The sequence below is a fragment of the Micromys minutus genome (assembly GCF_963924665.1).
Source record: "Micromys minutus genome assembly, chromosome: 1".
NCBI lineage: Eukaryota > Metazoa > Chordata > Mammalia > Rodentia > Muridae > Micromys > Micromys minutus.
In genome coordinates this window covers 61,029,156-61,049,248 of record NC_137969.1, presented here as the reverse complement: position 1 = coordinate 61,049,248, position 20,093 = coordinate 61,029,156, and the positions used below count along the sequence as shown (strand labels likewise).

At 45.6% G+C, this 20,093-nt stretch overlaps 1 protein-coding gene across 1 annotated transcript in view; it reads left to right on the top strand.

Annotated features, from left to right (window-relative positions):
• CAPN8 (calpain 8) overlaps positions 1–20,093 on the top strand; it is a gene marked incomplete at both ends in the record, with an annotated part of 60,623 nt that overhangs the window by 294 nt on the left and 40,236 nt on the right. Inside the window, one exon of the mRNA XM_080936791.1 lies at positions 5,878–5,947. Within this exon, the coding sequence (XP_080792917.1) occupies positions 5,878–5,947 (70 nt within the window). The remainder of the gene's footprint in view (positions 1–5,877; positions 5,948–20,093) is intronic.

Here is a 20,093-nt window from a genome sequence, read left to right as displayed (position 1 = left end):
GAGTTGTCACATCTGGCCAAGAATTGAAGTAAATAACATTGGGTTCTGTTTTCAGGTCCCATAGTTCTGACCCCTGCCTTACTTTCTAAAATTATTTCTAAGGAAGAGTATACACAGGCTTTAGAGCTGGACAAGTTAGACCTCATGGGTGGCTGTGACGTGGCCTTGAGTGACATCTCTCTGAGATTCAGTTTTTCCACCCTTAAAACCGTGCAGTTGGAACCACTGCATTTCAGTGTAATTAGGAGAACTAGAAATAAATCTCAGGGTGTAATTGCTGCATGTAAGAGGCACAGAACTCGTAGTACTTAGGATTGCATGGTGCTCCCAGGCCAGCACACAGGGGAACAAACCAAGGTTAGAGTTTGCAATGGGCAAACTCTGATAGCATCGATACTGAGGGACTTGAGTTACTGAAGGTCATAGAAGGTTCCATCAAGGCTGGATAGGAGGCAGGGGAGGTGGAAGCCATCCTAAAGTTTGTGGGTGTGGTCACACTGTGGTCTTAATTTGCAGATCCCTGATGATAATGAATGCTGTGTGTTTTCATCTTTGTGCTTTGTAGATCACGGGTGTATCCTGCAGAGAAACACTTGTTTAAACCCTTTGCCTATTTCTAAATGGTTCTCTTTGCTCTTTGTTTCTTTGATGAACTAGGTACTTTTGAGGAAAACCCTTTCTTTACTTTGGGAGCTGCCTCTTTTTCCTTCCTTCCTTCCTTCCTTCCTTCCTTTCTTCCTTCCTTCTTTCTTTCTTCCTTTCTTTCTTTCTTTCTTTCTTTCTTTCTTTCTTTCTTTCATCTAGTAATTTTGAAAATCAAGCTGTTTGTTTCATTTGCTCATCCACACCCTGAGGGCCATCCCATTACTTCTGCATTTGCCCAAGTTTCACATACAGGAGAAAATATGCAATGTTTATCTTTCTGAGTTGTGCTTGTTTCCTGTAAAATGAATTTTTGCTTCTGTCCAGTTTCCTACAGATGACAAAATTTTCTTCTTTATAGTGAATAATACTTAAGTGTAAATACACACATACCCCTCCCATAAGTGTACTTTTTTTTTTTATTATTCACTCATCTGCAGATGGTTACCCGGTTGACTGTAACATGGTTATTGTGACTAGGGCTACAATAAACATGGGTGCACAAATGTCATTACTGTAGCTGACTGTGAGTCTTTCGACTCTACACCCAGGAGGAACATGGCTGCTTCTGCTTAGTCTTACGCTTCTAAGCAGAAGCTCTTCCTAGGTTCTTGTCTCAAGGAACGAAAGATACATTTGTCTACATGAAGATTGCAAGATCACACTTGGGTTCTCAAGATGAACTTTGTTAGGAAGTTAAATGAAACCCCTTAGGGCTTCCCTGTTCATATGGGGCAAGCACAGCAACTGTACCCTAGAGACAGCGGCTGGTTGGGCAGATCTCCAGTGCTCTTAGCTCCTTGTCTCACTGGCTGGGCTCAGTGTCCAGCGCAAGCTCCTGTGATGTACGTAATGCCCAGTATGAATGGACTTGGTGCAGTCTGGTCAATATTCTTTTGTACCTGAAATATCCTTTCCCCCTCCTTGGCAATCAAGCAGCTTATTGATCTTAAAGAGAAATACATAGTCAAGAGTGAAGTCATGCTAGGTACGCAATAAGGACCCCAGTTAAGAGATACGTGGAGGGGTCGAATTGTCAGAGAGTTGATGGATGGCGGTAGGCTCAGTTTGGAGCATTCATTCTTTCTCTGGCTTCTGCTTCTTGGATTAGTGGCTCTGGTGTTTCCAGCTCAGCCATGCTTTGCTGCACTTGTCCTGTGCAGGGAGGAGCAACTTTCCGATGAGTGACAGATGAATGAATTAAAACAATATTTTTATTAATTATTCAAACATTTTAGGTATGCTTACAATGGCTGTTGATCATGTTCAACCCAACCCCTCCCTCTAACTTATTCCAGACCCCACGTGCCACCTTCCCAACCTGTCCCTACTTTATGGGTCCTTGAGTGTCTGGCCCTACCTACAAGTCACAGCTTTGCTCTGGTCATCCCTAACCTCTGGCTCAAACGGCCTCTCTGAGGGAAGGAAGTGTGACATGGTTGTCCCATTTTTGGAAGAGCTCTTCAGCAGCACACAGTCTCTGCATTTTGAACCACTGTTCTTCTGTGAGAACCGGTGGTCTAGAGATTCACATTTAGGGGGCAGTTTGGTACCATGTCCATTTAGCAGAATAACAGTAAGAGGGGATTTTTAAAAAAGAATTGTTTAAGGAAAGAGACTCTTTCAACCCCCATTCAATGAGCTTTCTTCCCTTCTGTCTTGAAGTTACTTCCTTTTTTATATGAGCAAAATTTAAATTAAAACATTTTTCAATCTGTTACTTTTAGGTCGCGTTTTCAAACGCCCCCACCTCTTAATTGTCAGGAAATTATGGTCGAGAGGATGAGATGGGAGCTCTTGAGCACCTGAGATCTATACTGTGTGTGTGTGTGTGTGTGTGTCTGTTGTTTGTGTGTAAAGTATGTATGTGGTAGTCTGTGTTATATATGATGTGTGTGTATGTGTTATGTATTTTCTGTGTGTGTGTGTAATGTGGTATGTGTGTTGTGCTGTGTGTGGTTGTGTGTGTTGTGGTGTGTGTGTGCTGTGTATGTATGAGTGTGGTATGTGTGTGGTGTGTGTATGATGTGTGTGTGGTATGTGTATATGATGTATGTGTATGTAGTGCCATATGTGTTGTGTGTTATGTGTATATGCTATATGTGTGGTTTGGTATGTATATATGTGTCTGTGCTATGTATAGAATGTGCATGTAATATATGTGTATGGTGTGGTATGCAATGGGTTGTGTGTAGTCTGGCATGTGTTGTGTGTATGTGGTGTGTATGTATGCTGTATGTGTGTTGTGCTGTATAGTGTGTGGTGTGTGTATGTGGTGTGTGTGTGTGTGTGTGTGTGTGTGTGTGTGTGTACTAATGTCCCATCATGTGTGAAGGCAGAGGGAAATTCTTCTCTTTTCCCAAATGAGTTCTCAGGAATTGATCTCAGGTTGTCAGGCTTGGTGGCAGAGAGATGGCTTTACCTGCTGAGCTGTCTCTCTGGCCCACTATGCCCTTCTTTCGTTTGCCACCAGAGACTGCAGAAGATTAGAACAAAATAGAACAAAAATTAAATCTCCCTCACTGGAGGACTGGCTGAATGATTCATGGTACTTTTAATGCAGCTGTAAAATTCTCTTTGTTCTAATGAAAGATGTAAAAGGTACCTATGATCACACAGACTCAAATGCACACAGACACACATATACACTCATACTCACACACACTCACACACACATGCACTCACACACATATACTCACACACTCACACACACGTACAAACACACACACTAATATGCACTCACACACACTCACATACACATACACACACTTACACACACATACACTCACACACACATACACACACACTCACATACACATACACACTCACACACACACTCACATACATATACACACTCACACACACATACACACATTCACACACACACTCACATACACACACACACTCACATACACACACACACTCACATACACACACTCACACACACTCACACACACTCACACACACATATACACACACACTCACATACACACACTCACACACACTCACACACACATATACACACACACTCACATACACACACACACACACTCACACACACATACACACACACTCACATACACATACACACTCACACACACACTCACATACACATACACACATTCACACACACACTCACATACACACACACTCACATATACACACACACTCACATACACACACTCACACACACTCACACACACATATACACACACACTCACATACACACACTCACACACACACACTCACACACACACTCACGGCAGGGGTTATAGTTTACATATTGCTTTTCCCAGAGGGCCCACCTTAGGATGATTGGGACATGTGGTTAGACAGTTAGTGTGCCTCACAGTCACTATTAGTGCTTCTCTGAAGGGGAATTAGGACCCTGGCTCTTCTCTCCATCTCTCCTTCCTCACAGTCACCAGGTGACAATCAGGTCTTGTTTATCACACATCCTTACCAAGTCATTGCCTCACCACAGACCCCTAAGCAATGGAACTGACCATGGACTGAACCTCCAGAGATGTGAACCTAAATGAGGTTTTTCTTCTTCTTCCTCTTCCTTCTCCTCTTCCTATTCCCCCCTTTCCTCTTCCTCTCCCTCTGTAGATAGAGTCTTTAATGCGCCCTCAGAATAATGATCTTGCTTCATTCTTCCAAGTGCTGAGATTATGGACATGCACCACCACGCCTGACAACTTCTTCACAAGTTGATTATCCCAGCTACATTGTTATAGTAGCAGAAAGTTGACTAAGACACACACGGACACACATGGACACATATGAAAATGTGCCATTACATTAAAGACAGTTTTTGGAAGGATGTGTTAAAAATCTTGAGGGGATTAATTACTTACTGTTGCAATTTTTTCCATTAGTAACAGTTACTTTCATAATAAAAAAATAATGTAAATAAAAAGTGACAGGTGGGTCGGAGAGTGAGGTGTTAGGGGAGAGGGGCTGTTTCTGGCCATGAAGGCAGGAGCTGATAGGTTCATATAGAAACATAGGACTGCCTTCCAGTGTGTGTATGGTTCCATCTCCTACTGTAGGAGTTCAGAACCCCTGTTCACAGTTCCACCTGGGCTCCACCCTTTGTGTTCAGCTCCCCCTCTTGCCTCCTTGTCAGGTCAGACATATCATTTCTTCGCGTCTCTGGAGTAAGCAGTGCTCCCCACTCTGTAGCTAACTAGCCCCTCTGTGGTGCAACCCATCAATCGAATGTCTCTCAGTAAGTGTAGTCCAAGTTCCCTTTGGTCCCTTGAGGTCCAACCCCTTCCCCTTAACGATTCATCTTGTGTCCTGTCTGTCTTCTTTGGACTCCCTCCTCAAACTGTACTAGTGTACACCATTATAGTAAGACCGCCATTGTTTTCATGTGGATGCTGGTTAGCCAGACTTCCCACTGGACTTTTAATATACACTAGTCTTTTCACTCTGCTTCTAGATAATGTCAGCTTGATTTGCCCGTCCAAACCAAAAGCACTTTCAGGCCAGCGTCTTACCTTTGTTTTTTCCAGTCCACCATTCCTCACTCTTTGTCTGCTGTAATACCGTAATGTCCAGAATGGAGCCCAGTAGGTCCTTCCTGAACAAACAAACAAACAAAAAATGCTGAAGGCAAGCCTCCTGGTCCCTCTCTCCTAGTTTAGGTGACATCACCAGTGATCAGATGCCAAGCAGAGGCTGGTAATTGACCTTATCATATCCGAGTTCTCCTGTCTGCAAAGGGTATTCCCTGACACCTCAACGCCGACTCCCACCCCAATACCGTCACGATTCCATTAGCTACAAGATCCTTTCTTCCTAGTCATGTGTTTAAGGTGTGTCTGTAGTGTGCATTGCTTTTTGGCCAACAGCCCTTTAATTGGGCCTCTATGTAAAGAGGGTTGTTGTCCAAATGGGCAGGGTTATAACTCCATGTATTAGGATCTCAGCCTTTGCCTTTCTCCTACAACAACACACCCTTCAGCCTATTCACACCCACATGGTCACACACCCATACGCCTAGCCTGCAGAGTAATCAAAATCCTGGGTTGGTAGCTGTGTGTCCCTGGTGTCCTCCCTTCTCTGGCCTTAAAGGGATGCCAGAGGAGTAGAGTCATGCGTGCAGTGGGAGACAACCCACCAGCTTCTTCCACGTCTGAATTCTGTGCTGATGTTTCAACCCACGCTGCCTACGCCCTTAAGCAGCATCCTTCTGACTTGTGCTTTCTCCTAAACTACTTTCAGGAATTGTGTCCCAACCCTCAGTTTATTGTTGGCGGAGCAACACGCACAGACATCTGCCAAGGGGGTCTTGGTGAGTAACTGGGTTGAGTCCTATTTATTCAGGGCGAGGGCGGGTGAGTGTGTGGAATGAGCAATGTCCGGTTAAGCTGTTAAGACACGGCCAACCCAATTACCCACAGCATGAGCTTCTGTTTCTGCGGCTGCGTGCTTCATGGTGGGTCTCAGTGTTGTGACAAACTTTTGGCTTCCCTTAACCAGGCATTTTCTGCTCATTGATCTCCTTTCATGGTAGAGTGAAGGACCAGAGTCATGCCTACTGTGGAAATTCTGGGATGTTTTCCACAGCTGCCCCGAAGCAGGCAAAGCTGCCTGTGGATTGTCCCTCTCTGTAGTTACGGCAGAGGAGATGCCTCTGTCGTAAATAAAAAAATGTGCTCTCATCTTTCACAGCCAAACACTCGTTCACAGCCCGGGACCCTGGAATCAAGAGCCTCTTTTTAGGGGGCTAAGGAGTCATGGAGGGTTGGAGAAATGGGTACCAGCCAGAATGAGGTCCTGGGCTTAGCCCTCCAGACAAATGAACAACTAAAGAAAGAAACAAATGAACAAGTCCCCTCCCCCAGAAGAGCCACCATTTCTTCAAGTCTCACAGTCTTTTTTAAGTTAGCAGCGATTCAATTTAGAAAATATTTTTATTTCTCTTTTGTATGTTCTAGGCTGTCAGAGGTGTGTACCTCAGTCCCAGAGATCATGCTGAAATAAAAGACTCCTAGTCCGCTCCCCAGCACCAAAAATAATGGGAAGTTTATTGCTCAGAAGAGTTTGACAAAGCACAGTAACGATTCACTTCGTTGACTACAAAATTGATATCTTATTTCCAATCATTCAAGGCAGTTCCTAACTACTAACTTTTCACATCTTCTCATCAGAATTTAAAGATGGGGAGGATATGCAGAGAGACATACTTAGGACATGTTTGGGGGGTAGAGGTCAGATTTGTCCTGAGTGGCTCTGAGGCAGAGAAGCATGAAGTCACCCACTCCCCTCCCCGTCTCTAGAATATCTGAGATTACAGGCCTGTGTGCCAAACCCACCACACATTAGAAATGGTGCTGGGGATGAAACTCAAGTCCTTTGGTGTAGTAGGCCAGCCCTTTATCCACTGAAGAACATCCCAAAAGGATTTCTTCTTCTTTTTTATTATCAGAATATTGTTAGGGAACAAAATTTACTTGAAACTGCATCACATTTTAACTAGTCCGTTCTTAACTGTTTAAACACAACTAGGTACAACTGTTGCCTTGTTTCCTTAAAATAAAAAGTGATTGGCTCATAGGAATAGCGTGATCAGGATCCTGCGTGACTACCTGTTCTTACTATGGAGAGAGCATTGAAAAGAACTATTCTCAGGGCCCGGGCTCAGTGGTAGAACGCTGGCTTAGCAGGCAGGAGGCCCTAGGTTTAATCCTCATTGCTGCCAGAAAACAACAAACACCTCTCACCGCAAGGCTCCTCAGTTCCATTATAGAAATATTCCAAGTGTTTTAAGTGTATAGATCTTATAAGAAAGGAAGAGGCATAGGTTGTCCCTGGTAATAGGTTGGCTCTGTTGGCCTCCAGCTCTCCTAACCCCAGAGCCCCCCCAATGGGAGTTTCTACACAGAATTGGACAGAATTTAATAGGTTTGTGGCACATAGGATCTTTGCTACCTAGTTAGCAGAGAGCTACAAAACACAGATTAGAAATGAGAGAGAGAGAGAGAGAGAGAGAGAGAGAGAGAGAGAGAGAGAAGCTATACTGACTCCTGAGTTTGTTTCTTAGTGAGTTATCCCCTTTTCTCTCCCTCCCCTCCCCTTCTCTCCCACCTCTCCCCCCTCCTCCCCTTTCTCCCCCACCTCCCTCCCTCCATGTTCCAACCTGGAAAACCTCTTTCTCCTCAGCCTGTGGGAAACCATCATGACTTGGAAAATTGCAGGGCAGTTGATTTTAAATGCTTTCAATGTTCTTTCCCTCAATGAGTACAGCAAATAGCTCCGCCAGAACTCAGGCGGCGTGACTACAAAACAGGAAGTACAAATGGGGTGCCACATACGAGGGCCCCACTCCCAGAAATTCATACCCTGCATCTCCCTGGCCCTTGTGTGAGGCTCTCAGACAGGTGAATGTGCTGACCTTTTGCCTGCTCCGGGTGAGGACTCGCTGCCCTTTTCCTTCCGGCTAAACAGTTAGTCTAATTTAGCGCACAGCCCAGGGAAACACAACTTTGAATGTCTGCCTTTAATGGCTCCTTGTTAGAGACCTTTTAACTTTGGGAAAGGCTGTTAATGAGAGCCTTTTCATTGATTGACTTGGTGGGATTGTCCTTTGATTACTGTTAAGCAAGGAGATTTGAGAGCTTTCAGAAGGGGCTGGAGCGTTTCCATGGAGAATGTGTGTGGTGGATGGAGACCCAAACTGGAAGAACAAGAAATGAACCTAACTGGCGTTCTGATTCCTGCTCACATCAAAACGACTGGAACTGCCACTGTGGTGCTGGATTTTAATGAAAAGAGCTAGAAAAGGGCCAGTGAGCTGAGGAGAGGCAGTGCCCGGGTCCCTGTTTATCAAGACTGTATTTAGTGTGCAGAGCAGAAGGTGTTTCATAGCTGAGGCTGAAATCCATGGCTGAGCAACTGTCACTCTTGTGGCCTGTGAGATCTGAGTCAGGGTCAGTCTTGAAGAACAAGGAAAGATTCCTCACTGGATATAGCTCACCTTCCCAAGGGCCCAGTATGCTTCACATAACCCTTGCCAGTTTGGGCATGGCAGAAAAAATAATAATGCCTTATTTGCATTCCAGAGTCCGACACTGGCGCTTGGGTGTCTCTCCTTTGTTTCTTTAATTAAAAATTTTAAATATTTAAATTTATACACTAAAAAGAGGTCATTTGTTTATTTCTCTTGTACTGGGGATTGAACCCAGGGCTATTGGGCATGCCAGGCGGGAGTGGCACCACTGAGGAATACCGGAGCCCTCCCTCCTTCTAAAATTCATTTTAAGATAGGCCATTACCAAGTTGCACAGACAGGCCTCAAACTCCCTCTGTGAGCCAGGTGCGCTGTGTTGTCATGTTCCTTCTGCCTCAGATTTCTCTGCAAGCTGAGATTATACATGTGTACCAAAACAACGAGCTCAAAATGATATCTTCTTCATAGAATTCTTAGGATGATTTTTGGTAAACACATTTAAAAATCAAAATGTTGCAGTATTTCTAAACAATACTTGAGAGTTTTAACACTCCTCCACTGTCCCCCATTACAGTGCTCCATTCCTCTATAAAATGCCTATTTTCTTCACAATGGTTCACAGACCCAGTTAGAGTGTGCCACCATCCCATCAGAATATTCTACCATCCCATCATGGTGTTCCCCTGCCCTATCATAGCACGCAACTATCCCATCTCAGTGCTCCACCATCCTATCTTAGTGCTCCACCACCCCATTCCAGTACTTCACCATCTCATCCCAATGCTCCACCATCCTATCCTAGTGCTCCATTATTCATCCCATCCCAGTGTTCCACCATCCCATCCTAGTGCTCCATTATCCATCCCATCTCAGTGCTCCACCATCCTATCCTAGTGCTCCACCATCCATCCCATCCCAGTGCTCCACCATACCATCCCAGTTCTCCACTCTTTCATCCCAGTGCTCCACCATCCATTCCATCTCAGTGCTCCACCATCTTATCCAAGTGCTCCACCATCACATCTCAGTGCTCCACCATCCTATCCAAGTGTTCCACCATCCCATCCCAGTGCTCCACTATCCATTCCATCTCAGTGCTCCACCATCCATCTCATTCCACTGCTCCACCATCCTGACCAAGTGATCCACCATTCCATCCCAGTGCTCCACCATCTCATCCCAGTGTTCCACCATCCCATCCCAGTGCTCCACCATCTATTCCATTTCAGTGCTCCACCATCCATCTCATTCCAGTGCTCCACCATCCTGTCCCAGTGATCCACCATTCCATCCCAGTGCTCCACCATCTCATCCCAGTGCTCCAACATTCTATCCCAGTGCTCCACCATCCATTCCATTTCAATGCTCCACCATCCTATCCTAGTGCTCCACCATCCTATCCTAGTGCTCCACCATCCCATCTCAGTGCTCCACCATCCAATCTAATTGCTCCACTATCCATCCCATCCCAGTGCTCCGCCATCCCATCCCAGTGCTCCGCCATCCCATCCCAATGCTCCACCATCTCTTAACAATTATTTACTGTCCCATCACCATGCTCCATTGTTTCATTGTAATCCTTGAGTTTCTTATCCCAATGCTCTGTTGTCCGATCCCACTGCTCTACTGTGCCATCTCAGTGCTCCACTGTTCTATCAAAGTGCTCCACCATCTCATCACCATGCCCCACTGCTCCATCCCATAGTCCATTGTTCCTTCAGTGCCCTAGTGTCCCATCACAGTCCTCCAGTGTCCCATCAGAGTCCTCCAGTGTCCCATCACAGTCCTCCAGTGTCCCATCAGAGTCCTCCAGTGTCCCATCACAGTGATCCAGTGTCCCATCACAGTGCTCCAGTGTCCCATCACAGTCCTCCAGTGTCCCATCACAGTGCTCCAGTGTCCCATCACAATGTTCTATGGACCTCTAATTAAGCCATTACAGTAGTCCACTGTTGTATCTCAGTGTTCCTTTGTCCCTAACCTTTTTTTTTTAGTGTCTCCCCCCCCCATGGTATTTCCTCCTTTCTCTTTGCATTCTGGCCAGTGCATGTCCCAGAGCATCTGATGTCTCTGTGACACTGAGCCTATCATACAAAAAGGTACATTTGTGTATCAGAACTCATTTGGTGCCTGGCTTTAGATGTCCTACCCAACTACCCTAAGGAAAATGGGACATATACTGGCTCATGGATAGGAGATTTGCTCTGTTGGCATTGGTGGAGCTGGTATCCATGGATCTACATGTTCCTGGCATATCCCTGACCATCTTCTGTCTCTGCTAGTTTGTATGAGTTGGCTGTTATCCCTTCCATGGAAGAGAATATCTATATGATGGGAAATCTGACCACTACTGGCCTCACATCCTCCCCAGTAGCTTTGGCTTTATAGATGTTATAGGAGGCTTCTGATATGATGGTTGGGATGGTCATCCAAACACTGGGCCAGCTGCTGCAGACAACAGGGTAAATTTCCTTATAGACACCCAGTTTGGGGCCTGGACTCACTGTTAAGATTGTGAGCACTCTACAAACCACATTCCAAAAGAAGAGGGCAGTGGCTCTTGGTAGAGTATGAAAAAAAAAAAAAAAAAAGACAGCGGGACTTTAAATGTATGTGTATGGGGTGGAGACAGGGTTTGGGCATTCCAACTGCTAAGTCCTATCTGTCCTCTGAGTCCAGGGCCCTGGCTTCTTTCCTCCTCCAATCCATCACCCTACCACACCCATCTCTATTCCTTCCCTGGGGACTCCCGTTCTCTCTTTTGATTAGTCATTAGCCAACACTCGGTGCATCTGTGCAGACCTGGGTCTTCATGGTTGTCTGATCAGTGTCCTCTCACAATTTTCAGTTATAATTTAACCAGCCGGGTAGATGTGTGCAGGGCACTAACACTTGCTTCCGTATCACCATGGAAGTGATCGCTACCATGGATGGAAATGATTACTAACAGCCCTGGACATCACAAACCGTGTGCTCCACAGGGCATGGCGTGAAGCTTGCTGGCAGCGCTTTGATCTTTGACCTAAACCCTCTGCCATTGTGTTATTATTAAAGCATTTGAAAACAGATATATAACCAAAGCCTGGGACTTCTTGTAGTTTTCTTCCTGCCTTCCCAGTTGGATCAGGCATAGAACAAAAGTTTTGTCCCAAAGTTGCCTATGTGTTTTCGTTTTCAAAGCTTGAAGTTTTGTGGAATCCAGGTAGTCTTTTGTGGAAACCAGCTTTCTTACATGGATGGGTAGGGATGCTAAGAAATGTAAAGCTATCTAGAGGAGCTTGCTGATCCTCAACAATAGAATGTTCTAGAAACAGCTCATAAATGGCTCCTTGATAGTAACTGTGGAGAAAGTTACACAAAGACACCTTCATTCATTGCTACAGTAAGCACTCCCCCCCCCCCATTAAGATTTTCAGAGATGGCTGGCCTCTAATAAGCTCAGTGGCCATGACTAACTCTCTTTTTCTGCTCCATCTAGTCTTTGTCTTTGCTCATAGGACAAAAGGAAAACATTAACATGTGGTGTCCTTGGTGTTCAAGGCTTTGGAAAGGCAAAAGACTCAAAAGGCCTTTAGTGGCGTATGGATCCAAATGCCACATGAGCGTGCATTCCCAAAGGCAAAAAAGATCTTGGTCCCTGGAAAATGAAATTCTGAAAGTTTGTTGCCTTCAGAGCATGTTTTTATTTAACAACTATGGACCAGGGACTTCCAGAATGTAGAGAGAGAGTCAGCAAGCTTTTTGAATAACATAATATTTATCCAAAATTTTAATCTATTGGATGTTTTTCTTTCATTTACTTTTCTCCCTTTCTCTCTCTTACCCTCCCTCCCTTACAGTCTGCCTTTCTTTTTCCTCCTTCCTTGCCTCTTCTTTTGGGTTGGGGAGGACACCCAGTTACCCCCACCCAGCACATAAATGCTCCACTACTGACACATTGGATCTCCCCTTTACATGTGCCTGGCATGATTGTGGTCACTTCCCCTTACCCCCTTTCTCTATTGACCTGAGTTTCCTCTTCACCTCTCTGGAACTGATATCTTAGTTATCGTTGTTATATTTATTGAATAGAGTTTTATATTCTGTATTCACCTTTCCAAAAGAGAATGAGTGAGACATTTCATGTCTCTAAAGAAAATCGAAAGCCTGCTAGCAATGACATAACCTCATCGCCCCCTCGGATGGAGCCCTGGCATTGATTTTCTTCTGTGAGCCAGCGCTCCCCCCATGGGCAGGGCCTGGATTCCTGGGGCAGGGATGGGCATATGCACTCAACAGTAATTGAGAGTAGTGTTGGCCACCTTAAGACATCTTCTGATCTGTAACATCCTCCCAGGACTGGGGTGACCGGAGATCAATTCACTAAATCCGGATGCTTACTTTTAATGAGCACCTGGGGAAGTTTCTGCAAGCACAAAGGACCAAGTCTGCTCATTGATTCTAGAGAGCACAGGGTCAGACCTCTGGGGGCAGGAGAAACTGCGGGGATCGGTTTCATGCTACCCAGTGGGGGTAAGTGGGATGCTGATAAGCTGGATTCTGATGGGGTCTCGTCTTCCTTTTGCTGTTGTTTATTTCTGCTCTTAGTCGCCGGTGCTCTTGTGTTCTGTTCCACTGTGACCCTTCACCTTTCTCTTCTGAGAAAAGGTGCTGGGGACAAGCATTAACATTTGCTGTGAGTTTGACATGCAGAGTTACTAAGAGATATTGGCTATTATTCCAGAACATAAAAGAATCCTACACTATATGCTCAGTTCCGTTTATCACCACTTACCTGTTTCCTTCCTGTAGGACTGAAAGTTCAGAAAAACAGGGCTGGCAACCTTAGCCACTTAGCAATTTCATATTATAGAAAAATCTCTACAAATACACAAAATATCACTTTGCCTGATACCTTTGTCCCTCTCCACATTCCTTTGCCTGATACTTTGTCCCTATCCACATAACTTTTAAGACATAAATGAAGCGCAAACATTGTAATTTCAAAACAAAATACATAATTTTTTTTCAGTAAAATTGGACTTGAAAACTATTACTTTTTATTCTGTACATTTAAAAACAGCGTTCTGAGATCAAACTTATGGCTTCAGGGAGCTGCCATCAGGGTCATGTCCCAGGCAATGTGAATGTCACTTACAATTTACCAGTTCAGTTCTCCAGGTGAAGATTTGTCAGGGTGTGTGTGTGTGTGTGTGTGTGTGTGTGTGTGTGTGTGTGTGTGTTACTTCAGTTTATTCTGGTTTTATGTGCTTATATAGAATGTGGAGCAGTGCAGCACTTTTCATCCTTCAGGAAGGGGATTCAGTCCTCAACTGTGAACGGTGCAGATGAGCCACTGAGTCTCTTCATCCCAGGAGGTGATGTAAGGGCTCAGGCAACAGCCTTTTCTGTCTAGGCTTAGTGTTGGCTGAGCAGCCTGAGTTTGGATGTGCCAGCCATATCACGAGGTGGGGCTCTGGCTGAAATCCATCTGTGTTGTTTTAATATATCCCACAGATCCCACCGTTTGTGCCCTACTGGAAGCATAGCTGCCTGCTTACCACGTGTGGCTTACATTTTGAGGGAGTCCTTTGGAGACCTAGAGAAAAACTTTTCTCGTTGGCTGAGCTACCCTGTGTTTGGCATTTGCGGTACTGTAAGAGCCCACATGCCCCTTGAGGCCCCACAGCTCTCCCACTGGCTTCACAGCATCATCTACTCTCCAGCCAGCTTTGGAGGGGGCTTTAAGCAAAGCTCTCCCTGGCGTTAATGGTGGCCGCTACAACGTGCTGGATCTTAGCATCACTTTCTCCCATGGTCCTCTTAGCATCCAATATTTCTCTATCATATCTGTCTTACAGCATTTTCTTGTGTTCTTCCTCTTCCAGAAGGCGTTATAAATTAAACACAGCAAGCAAGTAGGCACTGTGTGGATGTAGTTACAAAAACCTCGAATGTATATACCTAGTGATGTTCCTTCTCTGGTGAGTCAGTTTCCTTTTGATAATCTAAGAAATCCCTCCCCTCTCCGTAGCATTAAAGGTCTCATTTGTGGTGCGTGGGGGAGGAACGCCCTAAATTGTTTTATGCCAGAGAGTCTGATTTCTTCAACAATAGCTCAAATTAGATGAGAGTTGTTCTACGGGGTTTCCCATGCAATTCCAAACATCCCCTCTCTCTTCTCTTGCTCTTTCTTTTCCTCCCCAGTGGTCTTGCCCTCTCACACAGTCTGCTGCCCCTTTCTGGTTTTCTTCTCTCTTTGTGACTAACATTAAGGGTGGGGTGCCTGACAGCTCCTAGAAACAGAGGGACCCCCGAGGCTCAGAACTGTCCTTGGGCAAATGCCGTTGTTCACTGTAGCTTCCTCCACGCCGAGCTGCCCACAGGACCGTGGATCTGCTGTCAGGCCTGAGGAGCCTTTCCTGAGTCACCATGGGAACCAGGAGTGGAGGTGCAAGGCGACCTGTGGGGCAGCAGAAGTGGATTATTTAGTGTGTGTTATTATTATATGTGGTACAGCCGGAAAGAATTATTTTGAGGATATAAAAATTATAGTTGTGCTAAGGGAACAGGCTCCCGCCACTCAGGAAAACACCAGGAGGAATCAAGGCTGATTTTTGAAAGTGGCTGCCCTCTCAGGGTGACCACAGTACTCCAGCTCCCACAGAGAACACGGCACTGGGCCCTTGACGGTTTCTGGACATGTACAAAACCTAGGATTGACTCGTTTCTTCTAGATCAGAGATATCCTGCTGTAATGAAGGTTTACATGCTACTCCAGAAAGCTATGCCAGATAGAGCCTTCATTTGCAGTTGCAGCTGAAGAGGTTGTTCGGTGGTGGTGGGTCCAGGTTGGTGGGAGATGCTTCTAAGGGGTAAGGAACATGTGATTTACCCTACATACTCACTAGTCGGAGTTAGGAAGGATGTTCATGGCCTTTCATTTGACCACACAGTATGCTTCTTTTTCATACTAGGAGACAAGTAATGAGACCGTCCCTATCTCTCCTCCTCTGGCCTGGGGGGACGGCGGGGAGGATTCCTGGTAGCAACAATCCGAAGAAGAAGCCCTTTCACCTAGAAGAACATGGTTAGGGTGTCAGGATGAAGCAGGGTAGGGCAAACAAGTACGGAGCTCAGAGGCCGCACAGGGGCCAGATCATGCCGAGCCCTGGCCGTGTGTGGAGAATTTGAAATGTTCCGCATTATTTCTAAGGATATTGGGGAGCCGCATGGATTTTAAGCAGACATGTGTGTGGCCAGACGTGGAGTGTGTAGAATGAGAACCACAGGCAGGACAAAGCTGCAATATGAGAGACTCTCACTGCCCTCCGATATTCATGGGTCCAGAGAGTAAACCGGAAGCCCTCATTTCATAGCAAGCCATTTCTTTAAAAAGATGTGATCGGCACGTCATTTTGATAAATGGTATAGGAGACTATGAAACATTTTCTCATCACTCACCACACACAGGAAATAATCTCACACAAAACAAGGGCGCAGCGCTCTAGGCGCCTCGTTTGTACTGTCATAGTAAGATCCCGAAAGCCCTGGCAACTCTGAGTTCTTCCAGGATCTCCCTTCACCCTTAGCACTCAAACTACCCCTATCCTAGGTGTCTGTCCTGCCTGCAGCTGCTGAGGCTTCTCTCCCTCAGCTGGAGCTCAGGTCTGCGGCTAAGGACACAGTCTCTTCACCGGCTCTGTTCACTTCTGCAAATGTAGCAAGTCATTCAGCGCAGTGTTACTGTAACAAAACACCACAGGCGGGGCAGCCCACCAATCACAGAAATGCACGTGGCCAACCTGTCCAGATCAAGATGCCCTTACCTCCAGAACAAAGTTTCGTTGCTGCGTACCCCTAGGCTTGAGCACCGTGTCCTGACACAGCAACAGTGGTGCAAACCTTGTCAACTCTGGGGATTATCCATTTGTGAGGTTTGCCTCTCAAGATCTGACTTCCTGGGAGTGAGTTCCAAGATGGGGGTGAGTTCCATGTGAATTTTGAAGGAGACACAGACAGACAGACCATGGCAGTCACTTTGCTACCTGTTGGCCTTGCGTTTGCAGAGGTGCTGGTATGGTGGGTAGTTAGGAGAGGTAGTAGTGTTAACTAGTGTCTGACTGTATCTTTGTGTTATAACCTTTGCGGTTCCCTAACTATAGCACCAAGGTAGTGAATATTTACAGAAAGAATCGCTTAGCATTGCAGTTTGAGCAGAGATATTGCTGAGGAAATGGGATTCCCGAGGCCTCTAGGGCACGTTTGGCCAACAGTTGAGTGTGGGGAGCATGAGGGACGAGCAGAATGGCTCTCAGGTTGGAATGGGACAACTGTGGTGGCAGTGTTAGTTCAGGGTTGGGGGTGGGGGGAGGAAAAGGCTAAGTGGGGTCAGGCACTGGCAGATGGGAATCAGACTTCACTTTGCTTCCTGTACAAACTGGGGTGACTCAGGGAGACCCCAGCAACTAACTACAGTCATTTTAAGTTTTGTTTACTTACAGGTAGCAGATACTCCATAAATGTCTGCTGATTCACATTTTGGGACTCCCCATGTTTGGGTTAATTGTCCGGTGATAATAGAGAATAATAGGGGTGCTTATTGAGGGGTTCACAGGTGTCAGGCACCAAGCTTCACACGGCTTACCTCATTCTTATCTTCCTAAGAACCCTAAGGGGTAGTGACTGTTTCATGCGTCTGCCCAGTGAGTAAATGTCATTATGTGAGGTAGGTGCTGGGTGATCTCAGTGTTAATCAAGGTCGGGGAGCCGGCGTGTTCTGGAAGAAGCCAGAAAGTGAAGTGGAAAAGAGGCTGGGAAGCTTCCTGTGGGAGGTGGAGAGGAGGGGCCAGTCCGGAAGTCTCTGGTTCCCTTGGCACAGAGATGCCAGGAAGCTATTACAAATGGTCTCGGTGATGCTGGTTTCAGCCTCTGGCCCTACAAGGAGAGGCAGCAAGCTCATCTCCCAGCCGGGCATTGACTATCTGACCTCAGAGATCTCTTGGCTGGTCAGGGCCTCACCTCTACTCATCTGCAAGTGGCTATCAAAGTCACAATCTACCAAGTACAGGGAAGCATCATTCTGCCCTGCCCTGAGGCAGTCCGGCTGTGAGAGGATGAGGTCGGAGAGGGAGGGATCTGCTGGAGGGGGGAGGGGATGAGCCTAGAATCAGTTTTCCTCATCTTTTGTAGAAACTCATTGGGGAACCTTTGGATTCTCCCCACTCAGCATGTACTTCAGTAGGATTTATGGGGTGCAGGAGACTTTCAGATGTGCGAGGTGCATTAATCCTAAGGACTTGTTTTTTTTTTTTTGTTTTGTTTTTTTTTTTTTGTTTTTGTTTTGTTTGCAGGCTGTCAGGGTGTAGGGAGAGGGCATTTTGAAGCTGACTCAGCAGGTGGGTGGTGACTGGGTGACCCACTTAGAGCAGAGCTCTAGTGAGGGGCTCACAGGAGTTTCCCTTTCGTCTCCATATTGTTCCTTCAGGTGTTACCCTCAGATGTTGGCAGACACTCCGCAATCCCCCATGATTCAGGACTGCCCAGGATACAGGGAGGTGGGCGCTTTTCCATTTTCAGCAGAGTTGTTGCTCCCTGGGGTGGCTTCTCTAAAGTTCCTATGTGTACAGCAAGTTGCCTCGACCGTGAAGCCCTTAGTTCCTGGATTGGGCATGAGGACATGTCCGACATCTCAAACTGCTTTGATCTTCCCCAAGAGACCTGGGAAACTAAATTTACTCTCATCTGGTTTATAATTCTGCCCAATTCAAGAACTGAAACCGTATTTCTAGTGTAACTCGATCCCTTTGGGGTGAGTACCCCTCTGTTCTCTCTCAGGATGGTGTTGAGTTTGTGGGGATCTGGCTGCTGAGGTGTGAACAGCCTGGACACCCCCATGGGGCCTTCTGCTTGTGTTCCGTGCTGGTGTGGAGCACCCCCCCCCCGTCCCTTTTATGGAGGGGGGCTGCAGAGACGCCCAGGGGCTTCTGGAGAACCAGCTAGTGATTTCTGTCTGGTTGTTGCTCAGTCCTTTTTAAACCTTGCAGTTGCCCAGGTCCAAGTAGTATTCCTCCTTTCTGTTTTGTTTTTTCTCTAGGAGGCAGAGGCAAAGGGGCCCTTGGAACTCCACACACTTTGCCTCAGTCAGCTGCTTCATTCCTGCTCTGGAAATTTGGAAAGTTCACTCCATTCTTTTTCCTCCTTCTTGCTTCTCTGAGCTGCATTGGCAGATGGAGTCAAGGAGAAAGATGTTGGTCACCCATAAGGGATGGCTAATCAAGGTTCTCACCTGGGCTCCTCAAATAGCATGCTATCTGGTTCATGCAACTCACGTCCATGTTCTATGCCATCTTCATAGGCATCCTCTCTATTCAATTAGAGATGTTTAGTCATGTACCACTGAAAGATGGAGGCAGATTTTGAGACATCTGTGATATGCCAGTATTGTGTACTTACTAACCACTGGTATAGATAATCCCCTGATGTCATTAGGAGATGGTGCATGCAAATGTGCAAAACTAATGCCAGGGTAACATGGGATAAAGTTTACTGTAAATTCTCCAAGTAGGAGTTCACTCTACTGATAAAACGATTACCGTATAGTAAATACACAAACGGTAACATAGTCATTTGTTATCATTATCAAGTATTGTGTTTTGTATATAATTATCCATGCTAGCCTTTCATAGGACTAGACAGCCTCCACAAACAAGCCTGGTGGGTTGCATTAGGCTATAATGGCTTCAGTGTCACTAGATGAGGAATTATTTTTAGTTCCATGATAATCTCAGGGGTCTCCATCAAATATGTAGTCTGTGGCACTTGAAAAACAATATATATGTTTTTATGTTTATTATAAAATGTGCAACATGTATAACAATTTTTATATAAATTTCATAAATTGTGTTTTTAAAGATATAAAAATATATGGAAAGCATATATGTTTTATGCCTGAAAAAGAGCATGTCATTTTACGTATTTTATAATATATTTACATACACATATGTATATTAATATCAAGATACTATATACTTAGTATCAAGATATTGACCCTTTACAAAAGCTGTGGGGCACAGACCCATTTTATGGATGAAACTTCTGAGGTTTACAAGAATTGAGTAACTGCTTCTGGTCAAGCTGTATGGATATGCTACCAGGAGGTGATATGTCTTAGGGAGCAGGTGACAATAATCTGAGAGTTGGCAAGTGTCATGGAGATGCCAAAGGCCAGAGCTGAGTTAGAGTTAGTGCTACCAGGATGACTTGGGGGTAGGGCAAAGGTGAAGGGTGACCTTAGAGGAGACTCCAGGTTGCAGGGGATCTGAAATGTCTAGCCTGTCTCTGTCCATCAGAGTGAGAGATAGTATCTCTGTTGTGAAGCCAAGAACTACATTACTGTGTGGCTTGAATGGTCAGCTGGAGGCCAAGAGGCCAGCCACCCAAATCCCAGTGGACCTGAGAGACCACTATGTACTAAGAATGTTCAGAGAAATGGGTATTGGAAGCTGTT